The 13,014-nt window shown below is 42.3% G+C and overlaps 1 protein-coding gene across 1 annotated transcript in view; it reads left to right on the top strand.

The window, feature by feature from the left end:
- Nucleotides 1-521: 521 nt before the first annotated feature.
- Nucleotides 522-13,014, top strand: part of LOC103777502 (C-Jun-amino-terminal kinase-interacting protein 3-like) — a gene marked incomplete at its 5' end in the record, with an annotated part of 14,427 nt that continues 1,934 nt past the window's right edge. The window contains 4 exon segments of the mRNA XM_008945056.1: nt 522-586; nt 4,114-4,234; nt 5,011-5,081; nt 6,371-6,462. Coding sequence (XP_008943304.1) covers nt 522-586; nt 4,114-4,234; nt 5,011-5,081; nt 6,371-6,462 — 349 coding nt within the window.

Below are 13,014 nucleotides of genomic sequence, written 5' to 3'. Positions count from 1 at the left end.
TTCTTAGCCAGCACCATTTTAATAATCTTTTTTGTTCCTCTTGGCAGCACTAAAATGAAAGAATGCAGTCAGCAAGTTTGCATTTTGGTTTTTAAACTTAGTACCCTGGCCATTTTAATTTGTAGTGCAGTTTATTGTAAATAATGTATCTTGGTTATTTTAAGATGTCTTTAGAAGCACGTAAGGCTGTGCTGTTGTGGTGTTGGTTTTTTCCCCCCATTCTTAGCCTGTTCAATATTTAAGTTTATAATGAAGCAAGAGTAATATCTGCAGTATCTGCTTTCAGTAAGTCACTGGAATTTGTACTATTTCTGAGGCCACAAGCATAAACTTGATTCGTGTGAGTATTCTTTTCCCTCGTGAAAGCTTGATGATTTTAGTTAGTGCCCACAGAGACATGAAGCTTCATCTTTGTTCATCAAACATTTAACAGTTTAAAGCAGCATTTAGATATGATTGGCTGTGCACAAAATTAGATTAAATATAAAGGAAATCAGTAAATCAGGATTCTTCTATTATAGCTGGTTTTGGTGCTTTGTGTAAATATTACAGACAGAAAATTTTACGATGAGAAAGTGACTTTCAAGTTAGTGTCCCCTCTGCCTGTTTATTTTTAGGGGGTTTAAAAAGTGGGGGTGCAGTCTTGGTCCTCTGCAAGTTGCTGAGAACATTCCCACAGCTTCAGTAGGGCCAGGATTGTACCTCACACCCCTCCAAAAGAAATATAAAATGTGAAATACCCAGGAATGTTTTACTGAACTGCACTCACTCACTAATATGTACTTGGTTTTAAATCATAACTGCCTCTATGAGTTTGATTAATAAAAAAAAATTAAAAAGAAATAAATTTAAATACTTTATTCAGGTAGTTTGTGTTCTGTTTCTCCTGCCCTGGTATGAGTTTCTAGCTACATTGGAAGGCAAGAATTAATACAGTAAGAGTTGTATTACATTTATAATTATATTGCAATTATTATTGTGTTATTATTTTATATCTACCATGCAGGAATAATAATGCAAGAGTAGTACAAATGTATCTGAAGTGCCAGTTTTCCCCAAACTCCTGGCACTGCTTCGTTGTGCTTCTGGACGTGCTCATATTCCTGAGCAAGGTCATTTCAGTCCCTGCTGCCTTCAGTGGCTAATAAGGCTCTTCCCTGGATGCTGTATGAAATCCCTACTGCTGGCTTATTGGGAAAAAAAAAAGCAAAGCCTGGCTGAATCCCCTGACGGGAGCTCACTTGTACTGGGAGGATGAGTGGCAGTGACAGTGTACGCCGAGGCAGCTCCTCAGTCAGGAGTGTGCTTCCCTCAGGGACAGCCCTGGCAGGGAGCCCCATCCCCATCCTGCCGGCATGGCCCTCGCACTCCTCTCTGCAGCTGGGATTTTTGCTGCTCTCAGCTCTTCAGACCTTCGGATGCACAGAGAGAAGCTCAGGTGAGATGGCTTCTGATGCGGGGTCAGCTGAAATGTGCTTCAGAGGCAGGGAGGATAAAGAGCCCTTGGGTCTCCGTGCACAAATGTGGCTGAATCTCTTCAGCAGGCAGGACAGCATATACTGCAAGACATTTATCTGACATGCTGTTCTTCCCTCTGAGTACTTAGGGTAATATTAATTTTTAATACTGTGGTCTCCATGTCTCTTTCTTCTCCAAATGGTTAATTGATTTCTAGTTTTCTGCTTCTTTGATTACTTTTAGGTTGCAAACCAGACAGGACTAAATAGAAGAGTGAGCCATATTTGTAGAAGACTTAATCTTTCAATCAGTTTCCTCTGAATTAAACCAAAACAGCAGTAGCAAATCCAGGAATCCTATTAAAGATGACCTACATAATGGGAATAAAATTGTGCTTGTACCTTCTTTTGCTTTCTCATTTACAGATAAACCTGTGAATGTTTTCCTTTAAGTCTGTTCATTTTTATTGCTGCCAAAAACCTCATTCCTGCCTGGTGTGGGTGGCACGCTCTTGCGTGGAGGACTAGGAGCAAGAGGGCATCTTGAGCCAACAGGGTGGTGAAAGCTGAGCCAGTGCAATGTGATGGGGATTTAGCCCCTGGCTGTATACCAGGCAAATAGTTCTTTTGTTGGCATAGCTTCTGTCAGTCCTCCAAAGGGAGCAAGTTAAACTGCTGCTTCTTTGGCTGTGTAGTTGTGTCAGTTGGGAATTTTTTTTTTTTTTTCATTTTTACTCATGCTGAAATTACATTGTTACTCTGGAAAATATTTCAAGAATAAGTCTGAAAATTTACAAAGCAGATTGCATTCTACGTTTCTCAAAATCCATAAAATGTTGCTGGGTAGTTGTGAGTGACTAAGGGTGTTCAATGTTCAGTAGGCATCTTGGAGAAGAAATGCTTACTTAAAAATCAAAAACCTTGTGCAGTCTTAATTTAACTAAAAAGTAAATGTTTAGCCTCTAAGGTGACTCCTTTATAGCGGAAGAAAGGTATTGGCATTTCAGGTATTTCTAGAAAATGCTGCTGGAAAACAACTGTAGGGGGGAAGAACCCCAGCTTATTGCAATACATTTAGGTAGGAAGGAAGAGAAAGTTAAAACCCCAGGTAAAGATTAAAGGCGCCGCAGAACACCGAGTACAGGAAAATGAGACATGGCTAAAATGTGTTTGATTGTTTCTATAAATACAGGTATGTAGGAATGAAAACTGACTCATTGTTCAGATGGATGTACTGAACAATTTCAAAAGACGGCAGGAATAATAAATGATGTAGCCTTTCAGTTGTCTGCAGAGAGATCAGTTCACAAACACAGCGATGGCTCCAGTGTCACTGCTAATTATTGCAGTAAAAGTAAAAGGAAGTGTGCACAGGGCTTATCCTGTGGAGACAGTCAAATACTGTGCATGTTGTTTTGTGTGGAGAATTTAACTAAATAATCTTATTTGCATTTAAATGCATTCATTTTCCTGGGAGGCTTCTCTAGAAATTATTTTCACCAGTCTGTCTCTATTTTAGGATACAGCGAGGCTTTACTTGGTAAATTAAAATTTCCATGCCCTCTTGATGGATGCAGAGCGCAACACTTTCCCCCTTGCAGAGTGCAGAGCAGGGTGGGAGAAGACTTTTCTTCCCCAGTATTTATACTTTTACCAAGGGGAGAGTTCAGGCACCTGATGTGCATGTGCTGGTGAGTCTGTTAGAGCTTGACTCAGGCAGAGAGGAGCAGAGGCAGGGCCAGGAGCAGAGCACCCTTGTGAGCTCCTTGTAGGCTCATTACCTTCTGTGGGCTCTGCATGTTCTATAAGCATCTTAAAGGTAGATTAAGTGATTTTAATGAAAGGTAGATTTTTTTATGTTAAGAAATTGGTGGATTGTGAAGAGCTGTCCCTTAAGAATAGCCATGAGAAGGCTGAGAGCTTATGGGTAAGAGTCAGGGATCGAGACAGCAAAGGGAACCTTGTGGCTGGCGTCTACTGCAGGCTGCCTGATCAAGGGGAGCTTGTCGGCGAGGCCTCCTAACTCCAGCTCCAGGGGACATGGCAGGCTCCCGTCCTGCTGGGGGAGTTCAGCCACTCTGACATGTGCTGGAAAAGTTGTATGTGAGCTGTAGGCAATCCAGGAGACTCCTGGAGTGCCTAGATGACACCTTCCTAAGGCAGGAAATGGAAACATTAATTTAATGTCGCAGAGGGCAAATTCTACACTGGTGGTCATGTATGGCTTAACTGTGTGTTAAGGTTCCTCAGGTGTTCACGAACCCGGTCCTCACTGACTGTGGGAGGTACTTTGTCTTGCTGGTCCCTTTCTTGTGGGCCATCCACTTGAGAGCTGTGAGGAGAGAAGCTGCCATTGAAGACTGAGACAGAAAAGTTGTTCAGGACCTTGGCCTTCTCCTCATCTGTTGTTACTAACTCATCATTGCTGCTTTTCCTTGACCTTCCTCTCCTGGTTTATGTACCTATAATCATAGGTCTCTTCAACTTGATTAAATGCTGTTGTACTAATTATAGTCCTTAAATATTCTTATTTCCTGTTTTGTAATTTATATTCTCTCAGTTTTTCTTCTCCTGTGAGGAGAGGAAAGGTCATATGGGACAAACATATTTTATACTTATTCCTTATCTGTGCCTCCTCTGCTTTGTCCATGTTCAGAAATTTATAGAGTTTGAAGATGCACTGGAGCAGGAGAAGAAAGAACTACAAATCCAAGTGGAACACCTTGAATTTCAGACTCGACAGCTGGAGCTGAAGATCAAAAACTATGCAGATCAGAGTAAGCAAAGCTGTACACTGGGCATAATCTTACACTTTGTCTCACACGTACACACACTGCTACTCTGAAAATATTTTTCTTACTGTTTGTTTTAATGTAATTGACACAAAGCCTGAAATGTCTGGTTATCCCTTACTTTGGTATAAAATTCTGAGCCTTCTAAAGGATTGGATGTATCCGTAATAATTTTGTAGAGGCTTCATTGCTTCTCTTGTGTGGTGGATGTTTACTCCAGATGCAAGATTTGGGCCATTGGTGAAGCTTTTGAACCTGATTTCCATTTTCTCCTAGGCCCCGAATACAACTTCCCAATTGGTTAGGTTTGGTCATAGAAACAATCACATTTATTTATTTATTTATTTATTTATTTATCTTTACAAATACTTCCTTAACATGTGCAGCCATGTTTTGTTGGCTGAAGATCTGCTCAGAATTCACCGGTGTTTTGTCCAGTGTTCCTGCTCCTCAGGTAGCCAAAGACACCGATCCCAGAGGAGAGTTGAAATTGTTGTCAGACTAGGACACTTCTGGTGCATGGGATGCTGCTGAAAAGCTCTGCTTCTGTGGGCTTATTGCACTGCTTGATCTGCTGATTTTGGGAACATGCATGTGCCCATGAATGGAGTTTGTAATGAAGTCTAGATCCCACAGGGTGCATTATTCTGTTTCTTTTGTTCAGTAGGTGTAAATAAATTTCTAACAAAATTGACTTTGCGACTAGTTTCTTTTGAGAGCCTGATGCATGTTAACTGGTGATTGGAATCTTCTCTTGGTAGTTTCACGACTGGAGGAACGTGAGTCAGAAATGAAGAAAGAGTACAATGCACTACATCAGCGTCACACAGAGGTAGGATATCATCTCATGATTTCTAAATAAATAAACTCTTAGCCTATGTGTAAAGACCTGTCAAAGCATTCAGCTTCACAATACTAGTGATAACTAGAGCTTCTGAACTTCGGGAATGTCAGAAATATCTGAATGGAGGGTGTAAAGAGGATGGAGCCAGGCTCTTTTCAGTGGTGCCCAGTGACAAGACTGGAGGCAACTGACACAAACTGGAGCACAGAAGGCTCCCATTCCACATGACTAAAATCTTCTTTACTATGAGAGTGACAAGCACTGACACAAGTTTCCCAGAGACATGGTGGAGTCTCCATCTTTGGAGCTATTCAAAAGCCACCTGGACATGGTCCTGGGCAAACTACTCTAGGTGGCCCAGTTTAAGTAGGGATATTGGGCCTGGTGGATCCCATGAGGTTCATTCCAACCTCAACTGTTCTGCAATTCTGTGAACAGTGTCCCACTACCTTATCTCCAACTGCCAACGAGCCTCCAGGAGAGAATCATAGGATGGCTGAGGTTGGAAGGGACCCTGGAGATCATCTCATCCAACCTCCCTGCTGTGGTCAGGGACGCCTCTCAAGTAGACCACGCTGCTCAAGGCTTCAGCCAGTCAGGCCTTGAACACCTCCAGGGAGTGGCATCCACAGCCTTTCTGGGCAATCTTTCCAGAGTCTCGCCACCCTTGCACTGAAGAACTTCCTAAGATCTAGCCTAAACCTACTCTCTCCAGTTTAAAACCATTTCCCCTTGGCCTGTTGTTAGACACTCTTGTGAAGAGTCTCTCTCCAGCCTTCCTGGAGGTTCTGTTCAGTTATTGGAAGGCCATTATAAGATCCCCCCCAGAGTCTTCTCTTCTCCAGGCTGAACAACCCCAGTGCTCTCAGCCTGTCCTCAGAGCAGAGATGCTTCAGGCCCTGGATCATCTCTGTGGCCTCCTCTGGACTCGTTCTAACAGATCTGTGTCCCTTTTATGATGGGGACACCAGAGCTGGACACAGTATTTGAGGTGTAGTCTCCTAAAAGCAGAGTAAAGGGGGAAGCATCATTTGGATGTGCTTTTTCTTGGCTCTTCTATTATGAGATTAAGTTTAAGTAATTTCTGTCATGATTTGCTGTCAGATTTTCTGTCATATTAGTCCATTCACTCACAGGGTCAGCTTAGCAGATGAGCAAAGATGGGGAGGCATGCAAACAAGGAAAGGGAGTGGGACACGGATGTTGGAGGATATGAAACAAAAGCAGAAAATGAGTCTTTTCTTCTGTGTGGCTTACAGATTTTACTGTCCTCACAGATGATCCAGACCTACGTGGAACACATTGAGCGATCCAAGATGCAGCAAGTTGCAGGAAATAATCAAACTGAGGGTAGTCTGCCTGGGAGGAGGTAGGTCCACAACCGCTGCGTGTAACGTGGGCCCTCCGGGAACTGAGCAACGGAGTGCACGTATTGGAGAGAGACCAGGAGCAGGATCTTCCCCTGTGGGCATGGGCTGTAGTTGAAGGTTTTGTTGGAATGTGTTGTGGATGAGTTGTGGATATGTTTTCTAAAGCTTGATGGTGAGGAGCTTTATGTCTTCTGTTACAAATCTTAGGCTTTGTCATGCTACTATTGATGGGTGGCCTCTGGAGAAATATGTTTGTATTCTCAGATAGCATCTAAACGGTTTATCTGTAAAGCAGATGGAGGTGTCATAGTATTTTTGTGTGTGTCTTTGTGTGTTTGACAATCAGCAAAACCTTAGCAATTAAATGCATTAGCCATTCTAGAATTTTTTTTTCCGTTTCTTCAAAGGAAGCTTTCTGTAAGCCAAGTCACCCAACAGACCTGCCTATGCCCAAGAAATTGATTTTCCTTTACTCCCCCACCCCCCTGTTTTAAGAACACCCAACCAGTAAGAAGGCAAACCTTTCTGAAGGTAACCTTTGCTTAAAGAGGGCAGTGATAGGAAAGAAGTTCTGCATGTAGCAGAACTAGTCTTATGTAGTTTTAGAACAAATCTAAGGCACAAAACTTGTAGTCACATTGATTTCAGTACCAATACATGTGGTTTTAACTGGTATGTGAAAGAACCAAATGCTTTCTGATGATTCTTTATACCAGTAACATCGCCCCCAGGCTGAGAAATAGAAGATGTTCAATAAATACTGGTTAGAGAAGTGATACATAACACAGAATATGCTCAGATTCAGCATAATCTATTAAAGTCACTCAGCCATAAAGAAGATGTTTTCTGTGGCAGTTTTTATGCATGGTAGGTTACCATTTGTGTTAATCATCACTTACTAATGAGATAATTAACCCTATAGTTGCCTGTCTAACCCAGGAAGTTTTAAAATAAAACAGTGCTTTCCAGAGCAACAATATTGATGAAGTAATATGCTGCAGGAGATTAAATATTTTTGTGGCCATTCCCTGTCTTTTTTAAACTTTTTAGTTTCTTCTGGCCTTGAGAAACATTAAAAGGTTTTGCACGTGTGCTGACCAGAAGCTGTGGCAGCAGTTGATCTGAAAAATAGACAGATACAGTATCAGCTGCAGAGGAAAACAGTGCCTGCTAGGTGCATCCTCCCTCATCTTTTACACTGTAGGTCTGACTGAACTTGCTTAATATCGCTGAACTTCAGCTGCTTAATGTCACTGAACTTCATTCAAAACCCCAGATCTTTGGGTTAGGGTTAGGCTAAGAAAAGCAGTGGGGACAGCATGTTAGACTATAGAGAAAGGGCAGCATGGGCAAAGACATGAAGGTAAAAATACTGGGAAAACAGGTAAATGGAAAGCTGTGAAGGTTTCTCAAATATCGTGTGGTAGGGATGATGAAATGCAAAAGAAGAGCACTGAGCAAAATTTGAAAATGAAGAAAGAGCAAAATTATTTCAAAATGAGGATAAATAACTCATTTATTCTTCCTTTATTCTTAATATAAAAAGTTATTTCAGTAACTTGTATGATCTGCTGCAATGCTTAAATACCAGAATACCAGAGTGTCAGTTCATTTTGGGGTAATGTAATAGAAAGGGAGTTTCAGGTCTTGGCATAGGATGTGTAAGTGCCCTCTGTCTCCTGTGGCTCCCTGTGGCTGGATTGTACTCTTTAGGAAAAGACAGAATTGAAATTGCCAAAATTTTGATGGTGTATTGCAAGAAAGAAAAAGGGAAACAAAAAGAGACCAAACCCCACCTTGTCAATGAGAGAGGCTTGAAGGATGGCAAGGGAGTATTGGAAGACATGAATCTTTAGGAACTTTGGTGACTAGCCTTGGAGCCCTGCCAGATTCCCTGCAGCCTCAGTCAGACAGTATCCTGAGCTGGGCAGGACCCACAAGGATCATTGAGTCCAATCCTGACCCCACACAAGGCAACCTAAAGGTGAAACAAAGTACCTAAGAGCATTGACAGGCTTGGAGACATGACCACTTACTTGGGGAGCTTGTTCCTGTGCTTGACCAGCCACTCAGTCAAGAACATTCTCCAGTACTGCCTGTTTGCTATCTCATGTCCCAGAATAATTAAACAAACTTCTGTAGCCTTGGCTACAAAAGTAAGTTGCAGCTGGTTCTAAAGAAAGATCCTTTATTTATTTTGAATCAGTAGATCAGATTTTTATACTCTCATTTTTAAGGCTACCAAAGCCTTACATAAAGAAATGAAAGACAGTTACATGTGAATCAAGGGGGATTGTTTGCCCTTCCTCCTCTGGCAGTCAAATAGTCCTTTCAGGAAAGAGTATCTTACAGTATTTCTTCTAGAGAGCATTAACTAAAGGTTGTGGTATTTGTTGAATGGGCTGTATAGTGAATTGTGCTCTATTTTCTGGAAAACAGTAAATTAGTCTCACAACAGAGAGTGGTTTAGGAGAATAAAAATAATTATAGAATACAGTGTTTGAGGTTTGGCTAAAATTGGATTATGTAGAATCTAAAAAAATCTATTGGGGAAAAAAAAGGTGGCAGCCTTCCTAGGCAAAAGAGACAAGCATGAAGGGTGTAGAAAGGAAAAAAGCATGATGTAAAAAGAAACAGTATTTTGTAGGTGTTCTGTTCATAAAGTTGCCTTTACCAGACTGTTTTTCCTCCTTCCCCTCTCCCCTTTGCAGTCTGGAAGTCCGCAGTGAGCTGCCAGACCACGGTCTGATCCTGCTGTTACAGCTGGAGAGGGATGAGCATGCTAGGCTTGTTTCCCTTCCCACTTACCCTTCTGTAAATAGGAACATATCTGTGGAAGTACTTTAGCAGGAAAATATGAAAGTATCATAGTCAAAAGCATGCTTAGGGCCTCTCTCTTTTAAAGGGTGGTTCATATATGCACCTGCCAAATGTGGGTTTGTCTGCATGATAGAAATTGATTTTAATGTTAATACTAATTATGACTTTGTTATCATTCTGTGAAAGAGATGCACAGTGAAAAGTGTCAGTGGGTATATCTACAAGACTGCTGTTCTCTGGGATGAATGGCAAAATTTTTGTCAAGAGCTGCCTCTTCATGTCAGAGAAATTAGTTTTTACCCTTTTAAGTGTGGTATATTGCTAGTCTCCTTGAAGAGAGAAAAAAACAACCCTGTATGTCTGTGGACGTCCCTGATAGGGGCTCTTCCCACCACCAGTTGAAGATGAGACTTCTTCCTTCATTTCAGGCTTTGCACTGTTGGTGTGTGTGTGTGTGTAGCTCTGTGTTTGTTCATGCTTGTGCACAGGCACTTGGGCCAGATGTGCGGGTGTGAGTCACTGCACAGCTGGGTGAAGTGAACCAGTGTTTGTGTGTCTTGGTGCCCTGATGTGCGCCGAGGGGACACAGGCATAATTCCTCATGGCCTGTCACACAAAGTTGAGTGCATTTATTTATTTTCATCTGTGGACGTGCTCGGGTGTGTTGGACTGCACAGGGGTGCATATTTGCTTAAGACTGTAAGTGCATCTGGTGTGCTTGCCTGTCACTTGGGAGAAGTTTGTGCAAGAAATGTTGGAGGGGGTGTGTGTCTACTACCATCCAAGGAGGGTCATGGGTACTGTGCACATTTCCACGGGGTGTGGATTAGGGTGCATGTGTACCCCTTGTCTGTTTAGAGCTGCATGTTTGCATGACCTTCACTCTCTAATGGTTGTTTTTTTGTCTTGCTTTTTGTGCCATTGCTGCTCTGTTTTGGCTGTTATGTTTGTCACTGCAGTCATCGCCAGTCATGGAGGAAAAGGTAAATCCTATTGCTGCATCTTAACTTTGTTCATCCTGGGTTTGGAGGTTGCTGTGGAGTGGCAGCAGTGTGATGCTGGGAACGTACTTTGTACTGGCATGTTTGCTGCCTCTTTTTCTTCTGGCACCCATGTTACACTTGCTCATTTGGGTGAGGCAGAGGAGCCACCAAGCTGCTGGGCTAACACATCAGAAGGAAGCTTGTATATACAGAGGACAAATTTGGTTCTGAAACAGCATCAGTCCTCTGATTGGACATTTACACTTAATGTCCTAGAAAGTTTTAAAAAGTCATCTTTTATCCCTTATTTTAGTATAAAGTACAAGGCATGCATATTTTCTGAGTGGGGCAGAAAATTTTTGTCGCTGTTAGTAGCTTTCCAGAGGTGCTTCTGACTTCAGGCTGGGCAGTGAGTTTTATGCTTGGAGCCTGCAGAGAATAGTTATCCTCTTTAAATGCTGGCAAACAAATTATAGTTTTGTTTTATAAGCATATGTTTTATAGGATCCCAGGTTCTGGCTACCACAAACTTTTACTGAGAAGATTGCTGTTTACCTTCTTACATAAGGTGGAACTAACCAAGAGTTAAGAGTCACCCTGTACTGGAAAGAATTTGGTGTATGAAGGTTACTTTAGCACTCAAAATTTAGATCAGCCCAGAGGATACTCTAAATTTGTTTGGAGACTGGTGATCAACCCCAGGACTGCAAAGCTGAAGTTAGTTCTTCTGTGATGTTTGCTCTTCTCCCTTTCCTGGGTGGTTCAGAAGAGGCTGGAAGGTGTTTGCAAAGAAACTCAACAAGGAAATTTCCTAACAATCTATGTTAAAATCCTTTCCTGAAGGTCCTACAACTTCTCATTACATGGAGGCTTCCTACCTGTGTTCTCTGTTTAGCAGGGACTGTGAAGTTCATACATTCCCTGTACGTTCAGTGGGGGGCTGTATCTCATGCCGTGTCATGCTGCTGAATGTGCATGTGTTGGTATAGGAACCCATAGGTCTGGGTTCCCAAAAGAAATCTGATGGAGATGACCTAAAGAGGAAGTATCGTTGAGTGTCTCTCTCAGCACACCTTTGGGATGGCTCACGTTTCTCAGTACTGCTAGTGAGTTACATCAGGCCATCCCAACACAGGCACAAAAGTGTTTCTCTTATAGCACATTAGATATTCTGACTGCACCAGCTGTTTTGCAAGGAGTGTTTTGCAGTTATAGGAAGTGTTCTCCAGCTACATACACCTGTGAAGCATTGTTCCCTTAAGACTGGGGAAACTGTGGATGCTCCATCTCTGGAGGTGTCCCAGGCCAGGTTAGGTGGGGTTTTGAGCAACCTGCTCATGGCAGGGTGGTTGGAACTAGGTCCCTGGTTGAACGTTCCTTCCAACCCAAGCCATTCTGTGATTCTAATCTGAAGAGGAAAGTATGAAACTAATGGCTAAAGCGGGTCAAAAAATGGCCTATTTTTTTTCCTCCTAGAAAAGAATGTTTCTTTTTAAGTAGACTCTTCGGGACCCTTGATTTATGTCTTGAACTGTAGAACTAGGAATTTTCTGTCTTTGTGGCATAAAGTTTTCATTTCTAGCTTTGAATCTCTTCATAATCTTTTATACATAACTGACTATAACTTTTGTGGCTTTTAGATCAGTGCAGTGCCAAGACTGAAAATTTCATATTAGGGGGAAATTTTCCCTAGTATGTTATTTAGAAGCTTAAAACATGTCTGTTAGAAACTTTCAGGTTCTTGTAATGATAGCAGTAAGATAGAGAGGTGAATGCAGGAAGACAGAGGTATCATTGACCTGTTAGGGGCAGGTGCAAATGGCCAGGTAGAGGTCAAAAGTTGATATTTAGGCAAACAACAGTGGAATATTTTCTATAAACCTTCAGTGATTATTAATATTTAAAAATAAAAATTACCAGTCATTTTTTGAATGGAAAGGCTACAAGGAGACCAATAATCCCTACCATATGTGAGTCTGGTTTTGAATCTGTTCAATGATGATTGTGTCTTCTCTACAAAAGAAAGTAAGGTTCATCAGGTTGTCAGTGATCTGTGTTCCTCTAAAATCCAGTCGTGTGCTGCTTTTGTAAGAGGGTTTGTCTGTGAAGCTTCCAAGTATGAGTCTTCAGGATCTTCAGGAGAGGATTTTAATTTAGATTCTTGGGAGAGTGTGTCTCAAGTCTCCTTGCTGGGTTACACTGGAAACACCTTTCTACCCCTTCTACCTGTCCAAGGTAGGCCACAGCAAGCGATTGTTCCTCAGCACGAGCGATGCTGACACAGGGGTGCAGCACACTGGGTTGGCTGGGCAATGCTGGGAATGGGAAGGTTGGGCATTTTGGTTTTCTATACAAGCATTGTCTCCTCTGCTAGATGCTCCACCTCCTCCTTTCTTAAATGAGCTGGTTTGTGTACCATCTCCTGAGTTAGTGTGTCTGCATATGTCCTGGGGGGCCTCGGGTCCTGCTGCAGTCATTCTGCCTGTGGTCGTGAGTGACGTGGGTGTGATGGTTGCCTGGCGTGATCATCAGACCAGTGCTGTTGATCATTAAAGAAGGGCACGTGAAGGTCTACTCTTGTTAATACTGGTGTACCAAAGAGTGGATTTGATCACCTGTGCCAGTAATGAGAAGGCGTAAGGAGTAAGTGAAGTACCAGCACTGAACCCCCTTTGTGGGTGCGTGTCACACAGAGGGTCAGCCGAGTCCTTCTCTGCAGGGCCGCTGGAGTCCAGCTAGCAGAGGCTG

This window comes from Merops nubicus, unplaced genomic scaffold, assembly GCF_000691845.1.
Source record: "Merops nubicus isolate BGI_N331 unplaced genomic scaffold, ASM69184v1 scaffold2208, whole genome shotgun sequence".
NCBI lineage: Eukaryota > Metazoa > Chordata > Aves > Coraciiformes > Meropidae > Merops > Merops nubicus.
The sequence above is the reverse complement of the archived record's forward strand: the minus strand, read 5'-3'. Positions and strand labels throughout refer to the sequence as shown.